General features: G+C 38.4%; 1 protein-coding gene across 3 annotated transcripts in view; it reads right to left on the bottom strand.

Annotated features, from left to right (window-relative positions):
* The window catches only part of Cntln (centlein), a 271,988-nt gene that overhangs the window by 71,344 nt on the left and 180,465 nt on the right, over nucleotides 1-20,179 (bottom strand). The window contains exons 14-16 of one of the 3 annotated variants that reach the window (XM_052176700.1): nucleotides 14,910-15,001; nucleotides 11,023-11,555; nucleotides 276-453 (exon numbers count right to left, since the gene is read on the bottom strand). In XM_052176700.1, coding sequence (XP_052032660.1) covers nucleotides 276-453; nucleotides 11,023-11,555; nucleotides 14,910-15,001 — 803 coding nt within the window. The remainder of the gene's footprint in view (nucleotides 1-275; nucleotides 454-11,022; nucleotides 11,556-14,909; nucleotides 15,002-20,179) is intronic. The other 2 variants (XM_052176701.1, XR_007977034.1) reach the window with 2 other exon arrangements.

Here is a 20,179-nt window from a genome sequence, read left to right as displayed (position 1 = left end):
CCCACCACAATAACTGCTTTTTTTAAAAAACATTTCATATTTTTGAGATAAGACCGTTTTAAGAATTATAAACCTGGTATTTATTTTATTTTATCTTTGCAAAACTGCAAATAAGTATTTGAAAATGATTCAAAAATGGTTATTTTTGCTGTCTATTTTCAAGAAGACAGTTTTTCAGGGATTCAAATTTAAATAGTGGTGCAATGTATCAATTTAAATTGTATAGAGAGCATAAAGTTAGGACCATACTGTGGAGCTGAGAAAAGCCAGCATACCTGAGGGGCCTTAACATCCTCACATGAGTATGTCTGCATAGCTCTTTGCTGACCAGGGCTGTCTTCTCTTTGGTCAATTTCTTTCTGGTTTCCACCGTTTTCTAGAGGGCTTATATTCTGGGATGTTTCCACAATAACTGTTCCCAAATTTTGAAAGGTTTGTGTTTCAGAATCACTGCTTAAAAACAAAAAAGAATAGAAGAATCAAAACAAAACAAAGAGGAGAAAATGAACCCTAACAAGACAGACTTACGTATGCACTTCCCTAAACATGATGATTAGATAGTATTATTCCATAGCTCATATACAAAGCTAGTCATCTAATTTAAGCATTGTTTGGTTCATACTATTAAACTTCATTTAACTTTACACATTTCAAAAATTTCATCAAGAAACTTGATCCCTAGCATAACATCCCTACCTGCCACTTTTCTGAATGTTCCTGCAGAGCACCAGGTCAGGACCCACCATGCCTCACTGCCAGTCTCAGCCAGGCACACAAGTTAAATTTTTTCTTTTAACAGAAAGTTCCCCCCAGAAGGTATATCATTTTTATCTGTTGGGCTTTTTACCATAGGCTATAGTTTTATTCTTTATGACTGAAATAGTATACCCACTATAAGCCAGGAACTTTTGTCTACAAATGGGTTAAAGTAGTAAATAATAAAATAGGGGGAAACAATCTGAATGCTATGCCTTCATATACCTTGTGCTATAATAACAATCTGAACAATAGACCCAAATAAGGATGAGTAAAATATACAGTGTAGTCAAGTAAACTATACAGTATAGTAACAGTGGTGTGCTGGAGAGAAAAACAAAAGAAGCAATGAAAAGACTAAACATTTGGAAGATCATTCACTGGCTACCATAGACATGCAAATTAAACTACACTGTGAAGCCATCTCACTCTGGGCAGAATAGAAGTCATCACAAAAACAAGTAACAACAAAATCTGGTAAGGATATTAATGAAAGAGAGAGAACTCTGATGCAATGCCTAAGAAAATGAAAACTAGTCCAACCACGGTCGAATCAGCATAGAAGTTCCAAAACTAAAAGTAGATCTCCCATATGATCCATCTAGAGCATTGGTGAGTACTTACCCCAAGGAATGCAGGATACTATGCCAAAGAGACACTTTCACAGTAACAGTGTAGCACTACTCACAAAAGGTAAGTTATGAAAGCAAGTTGAATGACCATCAACACAGGGATGGAAGAATGATAAATATATCATTCTTTTCCACCATGAAGATGAAGTTATATTGTTTGAAAGAAAATGGATACAACTGGAGACAAATACTAAGTGATAAGTCTGTCTTAAAAAGACAAATCTCATGTGTTCTTATTTACAAGTAAGATTTTACCCACATATCTGGCATGATAGGTGATTTGGTGGTTTTACCAAGAATGGCTCCCATAGGCTCATATATTTGAACGCTTATTCATCACAGAGTGAAACTCTTAGAAAGGAGTAGAAGGATTAGGAGGTGTGGCCTCATTGGAAGAAATGTGCCACTGAGGGTAGGCTTTGAGGTTTCAAACACCCAAGCCAGGCTCAGTCTCTCTTTATGCCTGCTGCCTGAAGATGAGGACACATAGTTCTTAGCCATTTCTTCACTGTACCATGCCTGTAACAGGTTTTGTTGTTATTTGTTTTTGTAATGACTCATTCTACCTAAAGTGACATGGTATCTCAGTGTAGTTTTACCTGCCTGCCTCCCTCAATGCACCAGCCCCAATTCTTCTTTTAAACACATTTGTAAATTGCTATTTTTTAATGTCCTGAAAATGTAGTTCGGCTTCATTTAAACTATTATTTCATTCTTATTTTTTTTACAAAGTTATAATAGCAACTTATCAAATTTATAAATTTTTCCAATATACTGAAAGTCAGCATGTCTGAATCAGAACAGTAGACTCAACGTAATTACTTATTCTGTTATTTTATTAATATTGTTATTTGTATTTGGATAGAAATGATTCAAAACATTTCTTTGAGGTAGAGATGGAGCAGTATTTCATTTTCCTCAATTTTCTTCCATTTATCATTTTCGAAGTCTTATTATTTACAATGTTTGACGTAGGCAGGATACACTCACAGATGTGAAAGTTCTACAGTAGTTGCCTTCAGAACACTCCTATTCTACCCAGGAAAGAGCAGATGACAAATACAATATATGAGAGGTTATGTAGTGTGCTTCGAGGTAATAAGAGCTGTTGGAAGACCACACTGAGCAGAGGATGAGAAAAATCCAGAGTCCAAGACACAAAATGAGATGAGGACAAGGTTACAGTTTGGAACAGAATGGTTTCTGGGACAGTCTTAGAGAAGGGTCATAGTAAGTCGATGGAAATGCATTCCACACAGAAGGTAGGGAAATGCATTCCCCACATCCTATACAGCTGAGACACCTGAGATACAGATGTCTCTGCTCAGCAGGAAGAACTAGCAGTTCAGTGTGGCCAAATAGCCTGGTTAGGAATCTGGACAAATGGTGAGATACATGCCCAGGTTGGAACAACAGAAGCTGTGAGGGGTGGTCCATGTTTTTAGAAGAAACCCATGATGAGTTCCCAATTAATTGGGTGTTGGAAATGAAGACTGGACTCAAGGATGAGTCCAAGTTTTCTTTTGGTGTAAGTGAAAGAATTACTATTATTTAGGAAGGAATTTCATGTGAGGAACCTTGGGAATAGGCATTAGGAAGTGAGTTCCAAATTAAGTTAGCTTAATTAATCTTAAATTCATGAGTAAGAAATACTACGCATATTCAAAGTTTGGGATGGCTGCAATAACATTAACTAAAGATGTAAGGATTATGTTAACATATACTATGAAATCACAAAATAATGTCATTTTTAAAGTGAGATATCCAAGGGTTTGGCTTCTTAAAAAACCAGAAGCAAGGGACAGGGAGGAGAAAACAGTAAATGGCGCTGTTATTGGATGTCACTGATGGTGCTGTGGTGGAGCATCAACCATAGCGCTACGGCTGACTTTCACTGAAGAGACTGTGGCTGTGTCAGTGGCTATCACATACAAAGTATAGCATGGAAAAAGTGTAGAAATTAACTCTATCAGAAGATACTGACAGGTTAAAGTAAGCAAGAATTCAAAGTTGCCTTTTGCATTTCTCAATGTAGATATGATATTGAGAATAAATGTTCTAGAAAATTACAAAGTATAAAAAATGTAAATAAAGAATAAGGAACTCTTTTGAGATTTTGCTGCCAACGGTAACAAGGTTAGTTAGACACAAGAGTAGTGGCAGGCAGGGCCAATGTTCTCATTTCCAGACATGGCTCTAATACCACCTCAGTAAGTAAGGGTAACTGATGTGGCTAGCACGGGTCCCTCTGCTGACTGGCAATAGTGTAGACTGAGTAGCTCAGTGCACACAGTCCTAGTTACTGCTTCCATAAACAGTAGTGGGAATTTGAAAGGGAAATTTATTCTACCTGAGAACTAGGATCCTTATATCATTGCTGGCATAAGAATGACCAATAACGGTCTGGGGAGGGAAACGTTTGTTTCAGGTTATAGTCCATTACTGAGGGATGCTGGGGCAGGGATTCATGGAAGGAGTCTGGACCCAAACGCCACGAAGAATCCTCATTACTGGCTTGCTCCCAGGCTCACATTTAGGTTCTTTTCTTACATAACCTAGGACCACCAGCTCAGAGGTCATACTATTACAGTGGAATGAAGCCACCTAACAATTAGAAATCAAGAGAAGGCCTCACAGACATGCCCACAAGCTACACTGATGAAGGCACTTCCTTAACTGCGGTCCCCACTCCCATATATGTCAAACTAACAACCAACACAATCCATTCCAACCCCAAACTACTAAGCTCAAGGTCATAACGATGAAAGGAACATCTCCAGTGAGTTATTTGCCTAAATGGTTATAGAGGACAGCTATAAGATTTATTTTCAAAATTATGCCCTGCTAACAATTAAACAAAAAGAAATGTCAAAGACATTTCCTATACTTAATGTCTTCTAATAGTGCCATAACTAAGCCTAAAACAGACTATTCATGGCTCGAAATAGTCTGTTTCTACTATAAGATAAGACTAAAAAATTCCCCGATACAGTTTATTATCAAATATCCTTTAGCAGAAAACATCCTTCTACTCTGAAATGTTATATAAGCTAGCATTAGATACACAAGTCTTCCCACAAGGTCAAAGGCATTCCCACAAGGTCAAAGGAAAAGTGCATGCGCAAACCCGATGCCACCCACTTCTGATGGAAGAGGTCTGCTGTAATCACCCAGAGGCTAAGGGGCTGGCTAGCTCCTCTGGAGAACCTTGTCACACCGAGGGCTCACAACCGCCTTCTGCTCAACACTACATTGTGCCAGGAGTTAGATGAGTTTTTGGTGCGAAGTCAGTTGTCTTGGACTCATGCAGAGCTTCAGCATGTACTGTCACAAGTAGCTAGTTTGTTCGTTATGCAGAGCAGAGAACCAGCAACATTCACATAATGGGCCACTCTGTTCTCGGTGTCCACCTAACTCACTCCATGGAAACTCCCTATCACCAACCTTCCGATCTTTTTTCCTTCAAAGTTCCAGATATATAATGATTTCGTGTGATTTCCTCTCCTAGTATTTAATCTCAAACTTCACTGCTTTCTTTTGGAGGCAGTGATGGATTCTTATAAGGTGCATTAGTTATGATTTCCAGAAGCTATAAGATGAATGCGTACAAGTATATATTTTCTGGAGTTAGATGATGTTATTAAGGAGTCAGGAAATTAATAATCTGCAGTGCAGGCCAGTAGACTGGAGATCCGGGAGAGCCAACAGTGTGACTACATTCCGCAAATGGCAGACATACACTGTGTTTGAGGAACTAATGATCCAGTTCCGGTCTGAAGACCTGCAGGCAGCATTCCAGGAGAGCTGATGGAACGTTGAAAGCTTAAGAAGTCACTAGAGAATTTATTCCTCCTTGCTTAGTCTTTATTCTTAATTTTGATGAGGAATTTGCATGAATTAAAAATCTGAGCACTTGGGAGGAGGAGGCAGGGGTATCATGATTTTTGAAGCCAGCCTGTGATATACAAGACGCTGTCTCAAAAGACATTCTTTAAAAAAAAAATATCTGCTAGCCTTCCAAGCTTTATCAACTGCTTTAATGGAAGCTGGTTGCTAACTGAAAGAATAAGCCATTCAGCTTGTAGGAAGTGACTCTAAGCTTTCAGGAAGTGATGCTTTTCTTGCTTTTCAGGAGCTCCAAGCATCATCCTTTTGTATTCTGTTCCGTATGTAAGCCGAGTGGATCTGACCAAGTTCCATTCTAGAAAATAGTTACCTACTGCTCATTCATTTAAAAGTGATCCTCATCTAAACTCATATGTAGGATTAACTCTCTCTTACACATATGTTGAGAGAGTTACAGTTTAAAACGAGGGTGGGGGGGTCTGACAGAAATCTTTCACCATGAACAGCTACCACACATCAGACTTTTACTATAGTTAAGAGAGCCAGAAGTGCCTTGATAAGGTACATTTAAAGCATGTTAATTATTTTTCTGTTGCTATGAAGAAAAACTAAGACCAAGGCAACTTATGAAAGAAAGCATTTAATTGGTGACTGGCTTACAATTTTTATAGTTTCAGAGGTTGAGTCCATGAATATCATGGTGGCAGGCAGACAGAAGGCAGTATGGTGCTAGAACAGTAGGTGAATTTATATGTTGAGATGAGATGAGAGAGAGAGAGAGAGAGAGAGAGAGAGAGAGAGAGAGAGAGAGGCAGAGGGACAGAGAAAGACAGAGAGACACAGATATAGAGACACAGAGAGACAGAGACACAGAAGGAAAGAAGACACAGAAACACACACATACATATAAACACACACACAGACAGACAGACAGACAGACAGACAGAGACACAGAGAAAGAGACAGAGACAGAGAGACAGAGACATAGATGGGGAAGGAACACTAGCTGGAAATGGTAGCATCCAATGCCATGGGCTTTTGAATCCTCCTCCAACAAGGCCACATCTTCACCTTGTTCCTCCTCCAGTCTTCTGATTGTTCTCTTTATACTTTCTGCCTTCTATATTCCATATAGTCCTGCTTTTCTTTCATCTGGCAACATTTTATATATATATATATATATATATATATATATATATATATACACACATATATGAATACATATAAATTAAATAATTTATATATGACTATATGAGGCATGAAATTAAACATTTTGTCTTTTTCTCCCATTCTCCCTGTTGGTAAACCTCTTAAATGATTCTCATATTTCTATTATACTTGTAAGAGAGATAAATAGCCAGGCAGACATATTTTTAAAATTTTAATCCATATTTAACATGTTAGAAAACAGTACTTGTCTTTCTGAATCTGGTTTATGAACTTTGATTTTTCTTGTCTCATTTTTACTGAATGAACATTATGGAGCTGAGGTTTTATTGTCCACTTGATACAACCACAGTTACCTGGGAAGAGAGAATCTCAGTTTAAGATCTGCTTCCATCAGAGTGGCCTGTGGTTTTGTCTGTGAGAGGTTATCTTGATTACTGAGTAGGGAGCATCCATCCCACTGTGACAGTCACATTCCTAGGCAGGTGGACCCTGGTATATAAGAATGCAAACTGGAAACCAGGTGGTGGTGGTAGCACACCTTTAATCCTAGTACTTGGGAGGCAGAGGCCAGCCTGGTCTCCAGGGTGAATTCCAGGGCAGCCAGGGTTGCATAGTAAAGCCCTATCTCAAAACAAACAAACACAAACAAACAACAATAAACAGAAATAAAAAGAAAGAAAGGAAAGAAAACAGTCGAGCGGAACATGGGCAGTGAGGGAGCTGGAACCAGCATGGTGCTGTGCTTGCTGTGCTACTGCTTCAGTTCCTCAAGTTCCTGCTGTGACTGAGATCAGTGCTGCATCCTCACCAGACAGTCAACCAAATAATAATATGGTTTTCCTCAAGCTGCTTTTATCAGACCGGTTTATCACAGCAACATGACTAGAACAAACATACTCTTATAAACTGTGAAATAAATAGCAGGTGATAGTTATATAATAGTATTGTTTATCATACATGTGTCGCGCACGCACACGCGCGCACACACACACACACACACACACACACACACACACACACACACCTGTTTCACTTTTCTCAGTGTCCAAATAATCTTTTTTACTACATGTCTACATATCTTAGGGTTTCCATTGCTGAGATAAAACACTATGACCAAGAGCAACGTGGGAAAGAAGGGATTGATTTCATCTTATAGCTATCAGGTCACACCCCTATGTTGAGAGAAGTTAGGGCAGGAACCTGACTCAGAAACTAAAATATGTCTGTCTGACTGTCTGCCTGTCTGCCTGTCTCTTTGACACATATAATAGGAATATGAAGAACATTTAAGAGGGTTATAGACAGGGAGAATGGGAGATGAGGAGAATGGGTGGCTATGGAGTAATTCTGTTTACTGCCTTGCTCCCCAGAGTTTGCTCAACCTGCTTTCTTATCCATGCCCAGGAGTTGCACTGCCCACAGTGAGCGGGGCCCTCCCACACTGAACATTAATCTACATAATGTCCTACAGACTTGCCTACAAGCAATCTGACAGAAACCTTTCTTCAGTTGAGCTTCTTCCCAGGTAACTCTAGCTTGTGTCAAGTCAACAGAAATCTAAGTACTACACTATAGAAAACTAAAAGAAAAAGAATCTTAATATGCCTGGGATATTCCTACACATGGGTTCTAATGTGAGAATTCTTTGCAGCTAAATGATTTCTGCAACTGTTCTGCCAAACAGGAAGTTTAACAACATCACTGTGCAAAAATGAGTTATACTACTGAGCAACTTAGATGATATTCTCACATTTAAAAATATAGAGATATTTCTTCAAAACATATGGCTTTATGAGTATGCATTGATATGATGAAATTGAAATTGAATATATTACCTAACTTTTATGTATTTATCAATATATATAAACTCAGTCATAAATAAGCTATACCAATATTTTATGAAAAGTACAGGAGCATTATATTGTTGAGGTAGAGACTGCAATTGCCACTAGATTTTTCTTAAAGATATAGATAAATGTTTAGCAGGTTTTGAGTTGAGTACTATTTGTTTACTTCTGTTGCTTCTGAGACCAGGGAAGGAGAAATTGACAAAAGGTAAAAAAGAAAGAGAAGATGTAGATGTAATCCTCTGGCTTTGCTTTCATAAACTGTTCTTGTAAAAAGTAAAGTGTGTGTGTGTGTGTGTGTGTGTGTGTGTGTGTGTGTATGTATGTTTGCATGTTGTGTACATATCCATGTATATCATAAGGGATGTGCTTGATCAGTTCATAGGATTTTGTTCTTTCCTACCATGATTGCAATAATGTCATTAGGCTTGGTAGCAGCATTGTTACAGTGAGCCATCTTACTTTCCCCATGAACACACCTCTTTATTTATCTGTCTAAAAGCTAGGAACTACATTTTGAAATCATTTAAAACATTTCTCAAAACTACCAGCACATTGGAACCAGGAAACAATATTCAAATATAATTGATACTTCTAGTCAATCTCAAAAATTATAGAAACATTGGTTGGAGTATGTTTGGAGTATGTTTGATCCTGGGAATTTTTATAGGATCTCTCCGTGTTTATAATGCACAAAGACTTGCTTGGGCTCAGAAAACAATCCTATGACATTTTGCCATTTACAATATTTTAATATAAAGAGCACTGAAACACCCGAGAAACAGCCTCTAAAACAAGGTCTCTTTCATTTCTGACCTTCCTATCTGTTTATTTTTCCCTAAAGCAAAATGGTATAAAACCAAGTAATGATAGGGCTGGAGAGACAGCTCAGTGGTTAAGTGGTTAAGAGCACTGTCTGCTCTTCCAGAGGTCTTGAGTTCAATTCCCAGGAACCATGTGATAGCGTATAACCATCTGCAATGGGATCTGATGCCCTCTTTTGCTGTGTCTGAAGAGATCAATGGTGTACTCATATATGCAAATAAATAAATCTTTAAAAAAACAAGTAATGACAAAAACTTGACCACTTGTGGTAGTTTGAATGAGAAACGTCCCTTATAGTATTGGGTGGGTGGCACTGTTTGGTGAGGTTTAAGTGGTGCAACATTTAACTTATGACAGAAGGGATAGACTTTGAGAATTCAAATCTCATACTACTTCCAATTCACTCTTCCTGCTTTGCTTCTAACCCTCTGGAAGCATAAACAAAAATAAACTTCCTTCTGTAAGTTGTTTTGATCATGGTGTTATATCACTAGTAAAGTAATAAATTATTACATCCCCTTTCCTCTAAACAGAAATGTGTAACATACACGCGTCCTCAACATTGTCTTTCTGTGAAATAATATCTCCTCGTCTACTCACTGCTCAGTGAGAGAAGACCCCAGTCCTCAAAGGGCCTGTGCTGCCCGGGAAGGAGTGCCATGCAGAGGCTTGAACCATTCAAGAGAATGATGCTACTGAGCCTTGGCATCCAGGCCCCTGGCTCTGATGGATATATTTATCCTCCTCTTTATCTACATTCCTACATAACTGCCTACTCTTCATGAACACTAAGCATAAAAAATTGGTACTTCAATTCTTTGGGCTTTCACTTGTCTTTCATGGTCACACAAAACTTTAGAAAACGAATGCCACCTTGACCTCTGATATGTTTTTGGCTACAAGTATGCCTGCCATGCTTCTTATGAGGGGCAGGAAAGGCATCACACCTTTTCCCCCTACAGAAGTTTCCATTACATTTTAAACTCATTTTCCATTTCTATGCTTGTGGCTAAGGAAACTATCCCTAGTCATCCCATATCTAAGAGAGAACACTGAAGAAGAGCTTAAACAAATGAACAAACAAACAAATCTGGAGAAAATAAATATAAATATACAGTTTTATGAACAGGGCAGATATTTAAAACCATGGCAAAGTGGACAACTCATTAACAACTCTACCAATGAACTTCTTTATTACAGAGGTATAAACAAAGGTGCTGTGTCATTCCTTTGCCTCTATACTTCCAGTGTACAGTCAAGTATAAGACCCAGAAATGTATAGACTTTTAATATATTCTCCTCTTTATTTTCAGTGGGGGCTAAACAATCCAAGAATATGAATCTACATCTCTTAAGAAATCTTTAACTTCGATCCATGTAAAGTTAGTACAATGACTTTGCATAATACACACATGAAATAATTAGTGAAGATGGTTCTTAATTTAAAGGCTGTTAAACAGCTTGTAGACATCTGGTAACAAGCTGAAATGGGTCATTCAAAATTTATCTAACTAAATTAAGGGAGAAAAATGTTTCTCCTCCCAGGTTGGCATGTCACAAGATAACTAAACCGACTTAGTAGGCTTGCCTGGGAATCCTTAGCTGTCAGTGGTGAATATGCAAAGGGCCAGCAAATTAAATCAACCTGCCAAACTGTCAATTTCAAGCCTCATGACTGCATGAAAATAGCATCACTGGAAGAAATCAAGCATTGCCTTCTTTTGGGTTTCCTGGCACCTATTCAAATACTCATACAGTTGTGGCTAATTTTGCATGCAAATTTCAGTCAATAAGCTCAGAACAAGACCTCCCAAGATATTTCAAAGGCTCTGACAGTATTTTTTCTGAATACCAAATCGACAGTAGTTGAAATTCAATCTCCATTTGCCAGTGCTTTACAGATGCACACTGTCCCCACCACAGAGCTCAGTTAATGAGAGCCTTACCTTTCTTCACTCACATCCTCCCAGCCGTCCTTGCTGAGGTTCTCCACGTGGCTAATAACCTTGATGGAGTGATTGAGAACCGTGTGGTGGCGACCCACAGAGCACTTTCTCTTGGCAGCTTTAAATTTCACCTTGGTAGTGGCTGTCTTGCAGTCACAGTGCCGGGCTCTACAATCTGTGGTGGCCAACTCAGATTTAGCTTTGTCTGTTGGGCGGTGTGCTCTCTCCTCTGGACACACCACCTCTTCGTTTTCGTCTCTCAAAGCCTTAGCTTCTGCCACTTGTCTCCTCAGGGTAGCGACCTCCCTCTCCAGAGCAGCGATTTTTGCTTGAAGCTCACTTTTGTCATGTTCCACATCCTTGCTCACTCTCAGTAGTTGCTCTAGCTCCTTCTCTCTCGCCTCCGAGTCTTCTTGATACTGTTTTAAGTGGGATTTCAGGAAATCATTCTCTTTCTTTAATTTCTTACTCTCTTCTTTTAATTTTCTTGAGTTTTTTTCAAAAGATTTTAGGCGATTTTCCAACTCAATGACCTAAGCAAGAAAGTTTAATTACTCCTTTAAAATTTAAACCCATAATCTAAGTAATTTTTAATTATCATTTCTAACTGATGAAAGTTCCATTTAGCACAAGGACAAAAATGAATCTCAGGTACCTGCTTTCTATATAATTCTAAGGTGATGTACATGGATACATTCAGAAATGCAATAATGCATCTGCTGAATAAAGGACAGATGGTAAGGAAAGTTAAAATCCTACACAAAGTGATCAGAGCTTAGGATGTCAGCGAGCTGCCGGGCTTTCTAAGACTGTAGGTACTTTGGGTATACATTCTAACTGTGAAAGGAAATATTTTCAGAGAAAAGCTGCTTATGGAATATGCTAAAAATAGGCTCAGAGAAACTATTAGTAAAGAACATTTCTTTAACACTTGATGAACAAGGTAAGATGTGGTGACAAAATAAATGACTTGCAACAGTTTTAGTTCTAAATTAGAAAAGTACCATTTTAATTCTCATGTGATTCTTATTTCATACAATAAAATATTTTTGCAAAAATTAGGTTCAATAATCTAAAAGTACAAGAATTTAAAGGTTGGTTATAAATGAAACATTTCTATTTGTTTCTATAACTATTTCTCCTATTGTAGGACACAGTGATGGTCAAAGACCTCCAGGTTCTATGTCCTAAAGCCACTGGAAAGACCCACGTGCGCACCTTAAAGTAATATGTGACACCACATAAATGCTGCAAGCGAACATCATGGACAGAATATTGCAAACCTCTTACAAGATGCTTGGAATTAGAATTTGGAAAATAACATTAGACTATTTTTCAAACTAGTTAATGAGTAAAAATGAAACAGAAACACAAAAACTACTTTTGCAAAGAAGCACCCACCTTTTATTTGAGCCCACATGTATGTCTTTGTTATGTACATGTATGTTGGCTCAAGAAACAGAGATGAGTTGTAATCTCTGATCTTACTACTGAACCATGTAGAATTCCACAGAGTCAAAGGGTCAGTCAACCCTCCCCCTCCAAATGAGTATAGTTATCCATGAGGCCAAAAGGCTGTATTCGCAAGGAGTGAAAGATTAACAATTTAACACTTTATTGGACCACCATGATAATAGCTCTGAGCTGAAATAATAATGGGCAGGTCCAGACCTTGACTAAGATTGATTAATTCACACCTCTATTTTAAACTAAACCTAAAGTTCATGTCCATACTTATATTATGGATCACAGGTGTCAGCTGTCACTGAAAACCTTTATTCATCCCTTTTCTTGTGTCTTTGGGGCTGGAGAAAAAGCTTAGTCAATACTCACCCAAAGCAAGAGGATCTGAGTTTGGTCCCCAAAACACACACACACACACACACACACACACACAGACACGCACACGCACACACACACACACACATACACACACGCATGCGCGCGCGTGCACACACACACACGCACACGCACACGCACACGCACACGCACACGCACACGCACACGCGCACACGCACACGCACACACACACACACACACACACACACATATCCCAGGGTACTGGAGGCAGAGAGAGGTGGATTCCTACATTCCTACATCTCACTGAGCAGCCACCCTAGCATAATTGATGGGTGAGTGAATACCAGGCCAGTAGAAGACCCTGTCCTGTCTCAAAATAAAAAAAAAAAAAAAAAAAAAGGACAGAGCAAGCAAGATCATGATCAAAGGAGGGGGGGAAGGAGGGAAGAAGCAGGTTGGAAGGAGAGGGAGAAAGAGAAATATTTGATTGTACTTGAGGTGGTCTCAGGCCTCCACAAGCATATGTATGCACACATCCCTCCACACACATGCATATAAGAAGGAAATTCAGATGTGTCTGATGTTGGAGGCTCCTGAACCTAGCTACCTACTATGCAGGCCAGGAAGGCCAGCCTGTGCTACAGAATGACTTCAAACCCAGCCTATGCAACTTAAAAGACCTGTATGAAGTGTCTGTTTGTCTATCTCTATCTGTCTCTGTCTCTATCTCTATAGGCAAATAGGTTTGTAGTAGATAACTTGCCTAGCATGCATGAGACCCTAAATTCAATGCTGAATACCATATGAATATAAGCATCTGTTAGTTACAATAATAAGTTTAACCATTAAGTTTTAAAAAGATGACTGACACAACTGTATAAAATTACTGCTTAAAAGTAAAAAAAAATAATATGCTAATTTGATTTAAATTCAATGAAAATAATTGCTAATTTTTTATAGGCTTTAAATGCATTCTGGGCCCATGATGTTATTTGTCTCTACAAATAAAATTATGTAAAACAGCAAAGAGAAATACTATTTTAAAGCAGAATTGACACATTAATATAAACTATGTAATACCCTACTTGACAGGACAAAGATGACTGCAGATTTTCACTTCGCTTCATGATGGATGACTGGGAGCAAGTTTCATTCTCTATCCTATATGTGAATCTGGAATATGTCGTTCAGTAGCACTGAGGGAACACCCTTGGCTACAGGACAAGCCTAAGGAAGTACAAGATTGCTGCAGTTCATGAGACATCCCACAAGTCTATCCTTCAGTACAAAAGATAAAGGTAGATAAACTGAAATTGTTGATGTGTACTTCCTTCCATGTTGAGTTTTGTTTATGAATAGATGGTTTAGTAAAACTTGAGTAATCCAGAGTAGCCAAATAACAATCAAAGAGTAAATTATTTAAAGATGAACTTTTAATAATAGAACTAATAACCATTCATGCATTTGAAACCATTCATTGAACGTGATAATATATTTTGTAAAATGAAACTAAGATAAATGCTACAATTTGAAAACTACACTTTTACCATCAAGGATAGTAATGCTGTATTGTGACTACAGGTTGACATGAATTGTCCTATTAAAATACAGAAAACTATACTAAATCATGAGCTAAATTTTACTGACAATAAATAAGTCACACATATTTTCAAGTTTAAATTATAAAGATATTAGCATTCTAACGTGGCAGAGCTATAAATAAAAAAGTGATCTATGCCTGCTGCAGAAGAGCAGGGTCTCCTGACCCGTTTTAAGTTAAACTGCTCACTTATAACTAATAAGCACATATATTCCAAATTTTGTTAACTTCTCTTCTTCTCATTTTCTCCACTCCATCTATAAAAATATTTTTAATCTATGTCCACAGAAGCACAAGTGTTTATACATTTATTTTACTAACATTGATTTTTTTACCCCATTTTGGCAAGCCAATGATTTTGAATTATGAATTTAAATTAAGGATTCACACAAGGTTTAAGTTCATGAGTCCTCGTTTTAAAATATAATTCTTTATGGTAAAATTCAGATTTAACTTGCTCAGCTCAATATCTTAAAGATTAGACTACCTTCTGTAATGTCTGTTCCGATATTGCTTTCTCATTCTTCTCTGGAGTACTCTTCTTGACCCCAGCATCTTCATGGTGTCTAAAGAGTTGTTCTGGAAGCAAATAAATAATATATTATGGCACATCATATATTGCTGAAACACTGCACTGTTGGTTTAAGGGGAAAGGTTTGTTGGTTTTTCAGTTATGAATAATCTAGTCTATTTTTCTTGTCAAGTGTTTTGGCTAGAACTAAATGGTGACCTTTCTCAAGAGTTTGTTTTGTCATGTAATTACATGACTTTGTGGTGTCCCTTTTTTCCTACAGTGTTAAGACTTTCAAAGGTACAATAGATCTGCAGGTTAACAATGCTAGACTTTCATTCCTGTGCTCATTCTTTGTAGACTATTCCGCCTTTACCTTGAAAGCAGAATCCACTGCCTTTTTATCTACAGCACTAGTTTTGTTCTGCTGATCCTGTTCCCTGCCAGGAGGATCAGAGTGATCTCTGAACAAAGCAAACAGTAACACAACAAAAGACTAAAACCCTCATAGCACAGGAGCCCTTCCTTCCAGGGAAAGGCCCTGTACTGCAGGTTAAACCATAAAAACCTCAGTTCTAGAGGAGCTCTGGCTTCCTAAGAAACAAGCCCACATTCAAGGGTGAAATTGCTTGACAAATCACTCCTGCAGGGGCTGGAAACTGACTACCACAGCCTTCTCGGAACAGCAAAACCTGCTTGTAATTTACACAGTTAAGGGAAACACTGTCACAAATTCTTCAGTAATATTAAAATTCACTCAAATTTATAACTGTCTTCTTACAGATAAGTTACAGTAATGAAGTTACCATTCTTTACTGAATTGTTAAAAATATAATGTTCTTAAAGAACAAAACAGGGAACAGAGAATTCCTAACGCTAAGAGGGTATACATCTGTTAGCTTACTTTTGCTTTAAAGTAAGCCAGACTGCTGTAGGTCAATGTGAAACTTTGATTTATCAACAAAGAAAGAGAAAACAATATTATTCTCTGTAGAGTAGAAATCCTCCTGGTAAAAACAGTGACTAACAAGTTTGTTAGAGTGAATTAAGCATTTCTTTTGTCTTTGAAACATGACATACTCAATTAAAACTTCTGTGCTCATGAAATAAATAGAACACTATCCTAAGGATAATAAAAGCTAGAATAGGTAGAATTTGCCTCTTGGGGAATTCGTACCTTTACCTTGATAATAATCTATCAGCTCCCAAGCTTCCTTTGCTAGTCCCCTAACACCGTGGTGCTGAATTCATTTACAGCACTCTTCAGCAATATAGAAATAATATGCAAATATAATTCATCTGTTCTAGTCATTTAAATATCTCCTATAGTTCTGAGATATTTATCCTTAAAAATAGCATAAAAGTTCTATATTCACATAGCATATAGTACTAACAATATCTGTATATTGTTAATAAAATAAACACTGAGGAATGATTTTTAAGACCCTTTCCTTACTGTGTATTGTGTCCTCAGTATGTGCAAGGCATGCTGTGCAGAATGGCAGCGTATGCTCACCTGTGGATATTGCCCAGGAAGATTTTCTTCCTTTATAGCTTTTATATAAACACGAAATCAGTTAGACTCAAATGTGGGGTGAAGGAAAAACCCACCTCAGGATGTGGGAACTAAAGCAAGGACCTCAATAAGACAATGAGATTTCTCATTCTACAAGAAATTTATTTTATTACATGGTTTAAATGTTATAATTTTTACTAGTATTAAAATTCATTCTGATTTGTGTTCTTTCTTGCTCAGGAATTGCTTCTCTTTTTCTGTTTTTTAACTACTTTTTTGTTTATAAATAGCTTGTTAAAACCTGTTTTGTTTTATTGCTTTCTTCCCTTTCTTTTAATCTTTTTGGCTTACCAAGGAAACAAAGGTAACTTTCTCTCTCTCTCTCTCTCTCTCTCTCTCTCTCTCTCTCTCTCTCTCTCTCTCTCTCTCTCTCTCTCTCTCTCTCTCTCTCTCTCTCTCTCTGAGTTTAAGTGCATTAAAATAATCAGAAAATAGATCTGTAAGAAAAAATAAATACCACACAATCTATGAAAACCGCAGAAGGGTGTTCCTCTTTGTCCACATCCTTGCCAGCATCTGCTGTCACCCGAGGTTTTGATTTTAGCTATTTGGACTGGTGTGAGGTGAAATCTCAGGGTTGTTTTGATTTGCATTTCCCTGATGATTAAGGATGTTGAACATTTTTTAGTTGGTTACCAGCCATTCAGTATTCCTCAGTTGAGAATTCTTGGTTTAGCTCTGTACCCTATTTTTTTGGGGGGGGGGCATGTCTGTGAAGGATTGTCTTTTTTTTTATTTTTTTTATTCGATATAATTTTTTATTTACATTTCAAATGATTTCCCCTTTTCTAGCCCCCCCACTCCCCGAAAGTCCCCTTCTCTTCCCCTGTCCTCCCACCCCCCCTTCCCACTTCCCCGTTCTGGTTTTGCTGAATACTGCTTCACTGAGTCTTTCCAGAACAAGGGGCCACTCCTCCTTTCTTCTTGTACCTCATTTGATGTGTGGATTATGTTTTGGGTATTCCAGTTTTCTAGGTTAATATCCACTTATTAGTGAGTGCATACCATGATTCACCTTTTGAGTCTGGGTTACCTCACTTAGTATGATGTTCTCTAGCTCCATCCATTTGCCTAAGAATTTCATGAATTCATTGTTTCTAATGGCTGAATAGTACTCCATTGTGTAGATATACCACATTTTTTGCATCCACTCTTCTGTTGAGGGATACCTGGGTTCTTTCCAGCATCTGGCAATTATAAATAGGGTTGCTATGAACATAGTGTGTGGAATCCTCTGGGTATATGCCCAGGAGTGGTATAGCAGGATCTTCTGGAAGTGAGGTGCCCAGTTTTTGGAGGAACCGCCAGACTGCTTTCCAGAGTGGTTGTACCAATTTGCAACCCCACCAGCAGTGGAGGAGTGTTCCTCTTTCTCCACACCCTCTCCAACACCTGCTGTCTCCTGAATTTTTAATCTTAGCCATTCTGACTGGTGTAAGATGAAATCTCAGGGTTGTTTTGATTTGCATTTCCCTAATGACTAATGAAGTTGAGCATTTTTTAAGATGCTTCTCCGCCATCCGAAGTTCTTCAGGTGAGAATTCTTTGTTTAACTCTGTACCCCATTTTTTAATAGGGTTGTTTTGTACCCTATTTTTTAATAGGGTTATTTGGTTCTCTGAGGTCTAACTGCTTGAGTTCTTTGTACATATTGGATATTAGCTCTCTGTTGCTGGTGGGATTGCAAGCTGGTACAATCACTCTGGAAATCAGTCTGGAAGTTCCTCAGAAAATTGGACATAGTACTACCTGAGGACCCAGCTATACCACTCCTGGGCATATATCCAGAAGATGCTCCAACATGTAATAAGGACACATGCTCCACTATGTTCATAGCAGTCTTATTTATAATAGCCAGAAGCTGGAAAGAACCCAGATGTCCCTCAACAGAGGAATGGATATAGAAAATGTGGTACATTTAGACAGTCAGCTATTAAAAACTATGAATTGATGAAATTCTTAGGCAAATGGATATAACTAGAAAATATCATCCTGAGTTTTGTAACCCAATCACAGAAGAGCACACATGGTATGCACTTACTGATAAGTAGATATTAGCACAGAAGCTCGGAATATCGAAGTTACAATTCACTGACCACAGGAAGCTCAAGAAGAAGGAAGACCAAAGTGTGGATACTTCAGTCCTTCTTAGAAGGGGGAACAAATACCCCTGGGAGGAGATACAGAGAGAAAGTGTGGAGCAGAGACTAAAGGAAAGGCCATCCAGAAACTGCCCCACCTGGGGATTCATTCCATACACAGTTACCCAAAACAGACACTATTGTGGATGCCAACAAGTGTTTGCTGATAGGAACCTGATATAGCTGTTTCCTGAGAGGCTCTGCCAATGTCTGACAAATACAGAGGGGGCTGCTTTCAGCCAACCATTGGACTGAGCATAAGAGTCTCCCATGGAGGAGCTAGAGAAAGAACCCAAGATGCTGAAGGGGATCACAACCCCATAATAAGAGTACCCAGAGCTAATTGGTCCACCCAGAGCTCCCAAGGACTAAGCCACCAACCAAAGAGTAAACATGGGGGGACCCATGGCTCCAGCTGCATATGTAGCAGAGGATGGCCTTGTTGGACATCAAAGGGAGAAAAGGCCCTTGGCCCCGAGAAGACTCGATGCCCCAGTGTAGGGGAATGCCAGGTCAGGAAAGCAGGAGTGGGTTGGTGATCGGGGAGGGGGGGGGATGTAATAGGGGGGTTTGGAGGGGAAAGGAGGAAAGGAGATAGCATTCAAAATGTAAATAAAGAAAATATCTAATGAAAAAGAAAAGCAAGAAAACTGCAGAAGGACCACATGGCCCAAACTTCAGTGTCCTCAGCATAAGGAAAAGGGAGATGGAACAGGAAATTGCAGGATGTTTTTAGGGGTAGAAAATGGCTTTTAGGGAAACTGAATGTATCTGAAGGACAGACAATGCCAGGGGGCACAGGTGATGCACAGAAACTGAAATAACAGGGAAGTTTGTCTTTCCATATCCTCAAGTCATCAGAAGATCAAACATATCTTTAAAGAGAACTGTGAAATACTTTTAAACTTGCTTTTCTATGATTTATTCCTTTGTTAAAGAGATTTTAGAGAGGGAGACCAAGTCAGATAAGGTAACTGACACAGCACCCTAGCCTGGTGGCAATGTGAAAGGAAGGTCAGAAATATCTACGTTCAAATTACTCAGCACAGCTTGGGTATAGCGTGCTCGGCACTCAGGCTGGGGAAGACTGTAAGTTCTAGGTCAGTCTGGGCTATTTGCATTTTTTATTCGATATATTTTTATTTACATTTCAAATTATTTCCCCTTTCCTGGCTCCCCACTCCCCAAAAGTCCCATAAGATCTCTTCCCTCCCCCATTCCCCCGTCGCCCCTTCCCACTTCCCTGTTCTAGTATTGCCCTATACTGCTGCACTAAGCCTTTCCAGAACCAGGGGTCACTCCTCCATTCTTCTTGGACATCATTTGATATGTTATGACTATGTGCATTTTTAAAAATATAGAAAAAGCACTGATTAAAAATAAAAAGAAAGATAGTGTCATTAATTTGATTTCAACTAGCTTTATTTGAAATACTTAATAGCAAAATACAATAATTGATAAACATCCTAAAATGTGTGTTTGTTATTATTTTATAAGACTAGTTTGCTGTTAATTTGTATTAAATATAA

Source organism: Apodemus sylvaticus, chromosome 3 (genome assembly GCF_947179515.1).
Source record: "Apodemus sylvaticus chromosome 3, mApoSyl1.1, whole genome shotgun sequence".
NCBI lineage: Eukaryota > Metazoa > Chordata > Mammalia > Rodentia > Muridae > Apodemus > Apodemus sylvaticus.
Note: the sequence above shows the minus strand (reverse complement) of the source record. Positions and strands in the feature narration are given on the sequence as shown.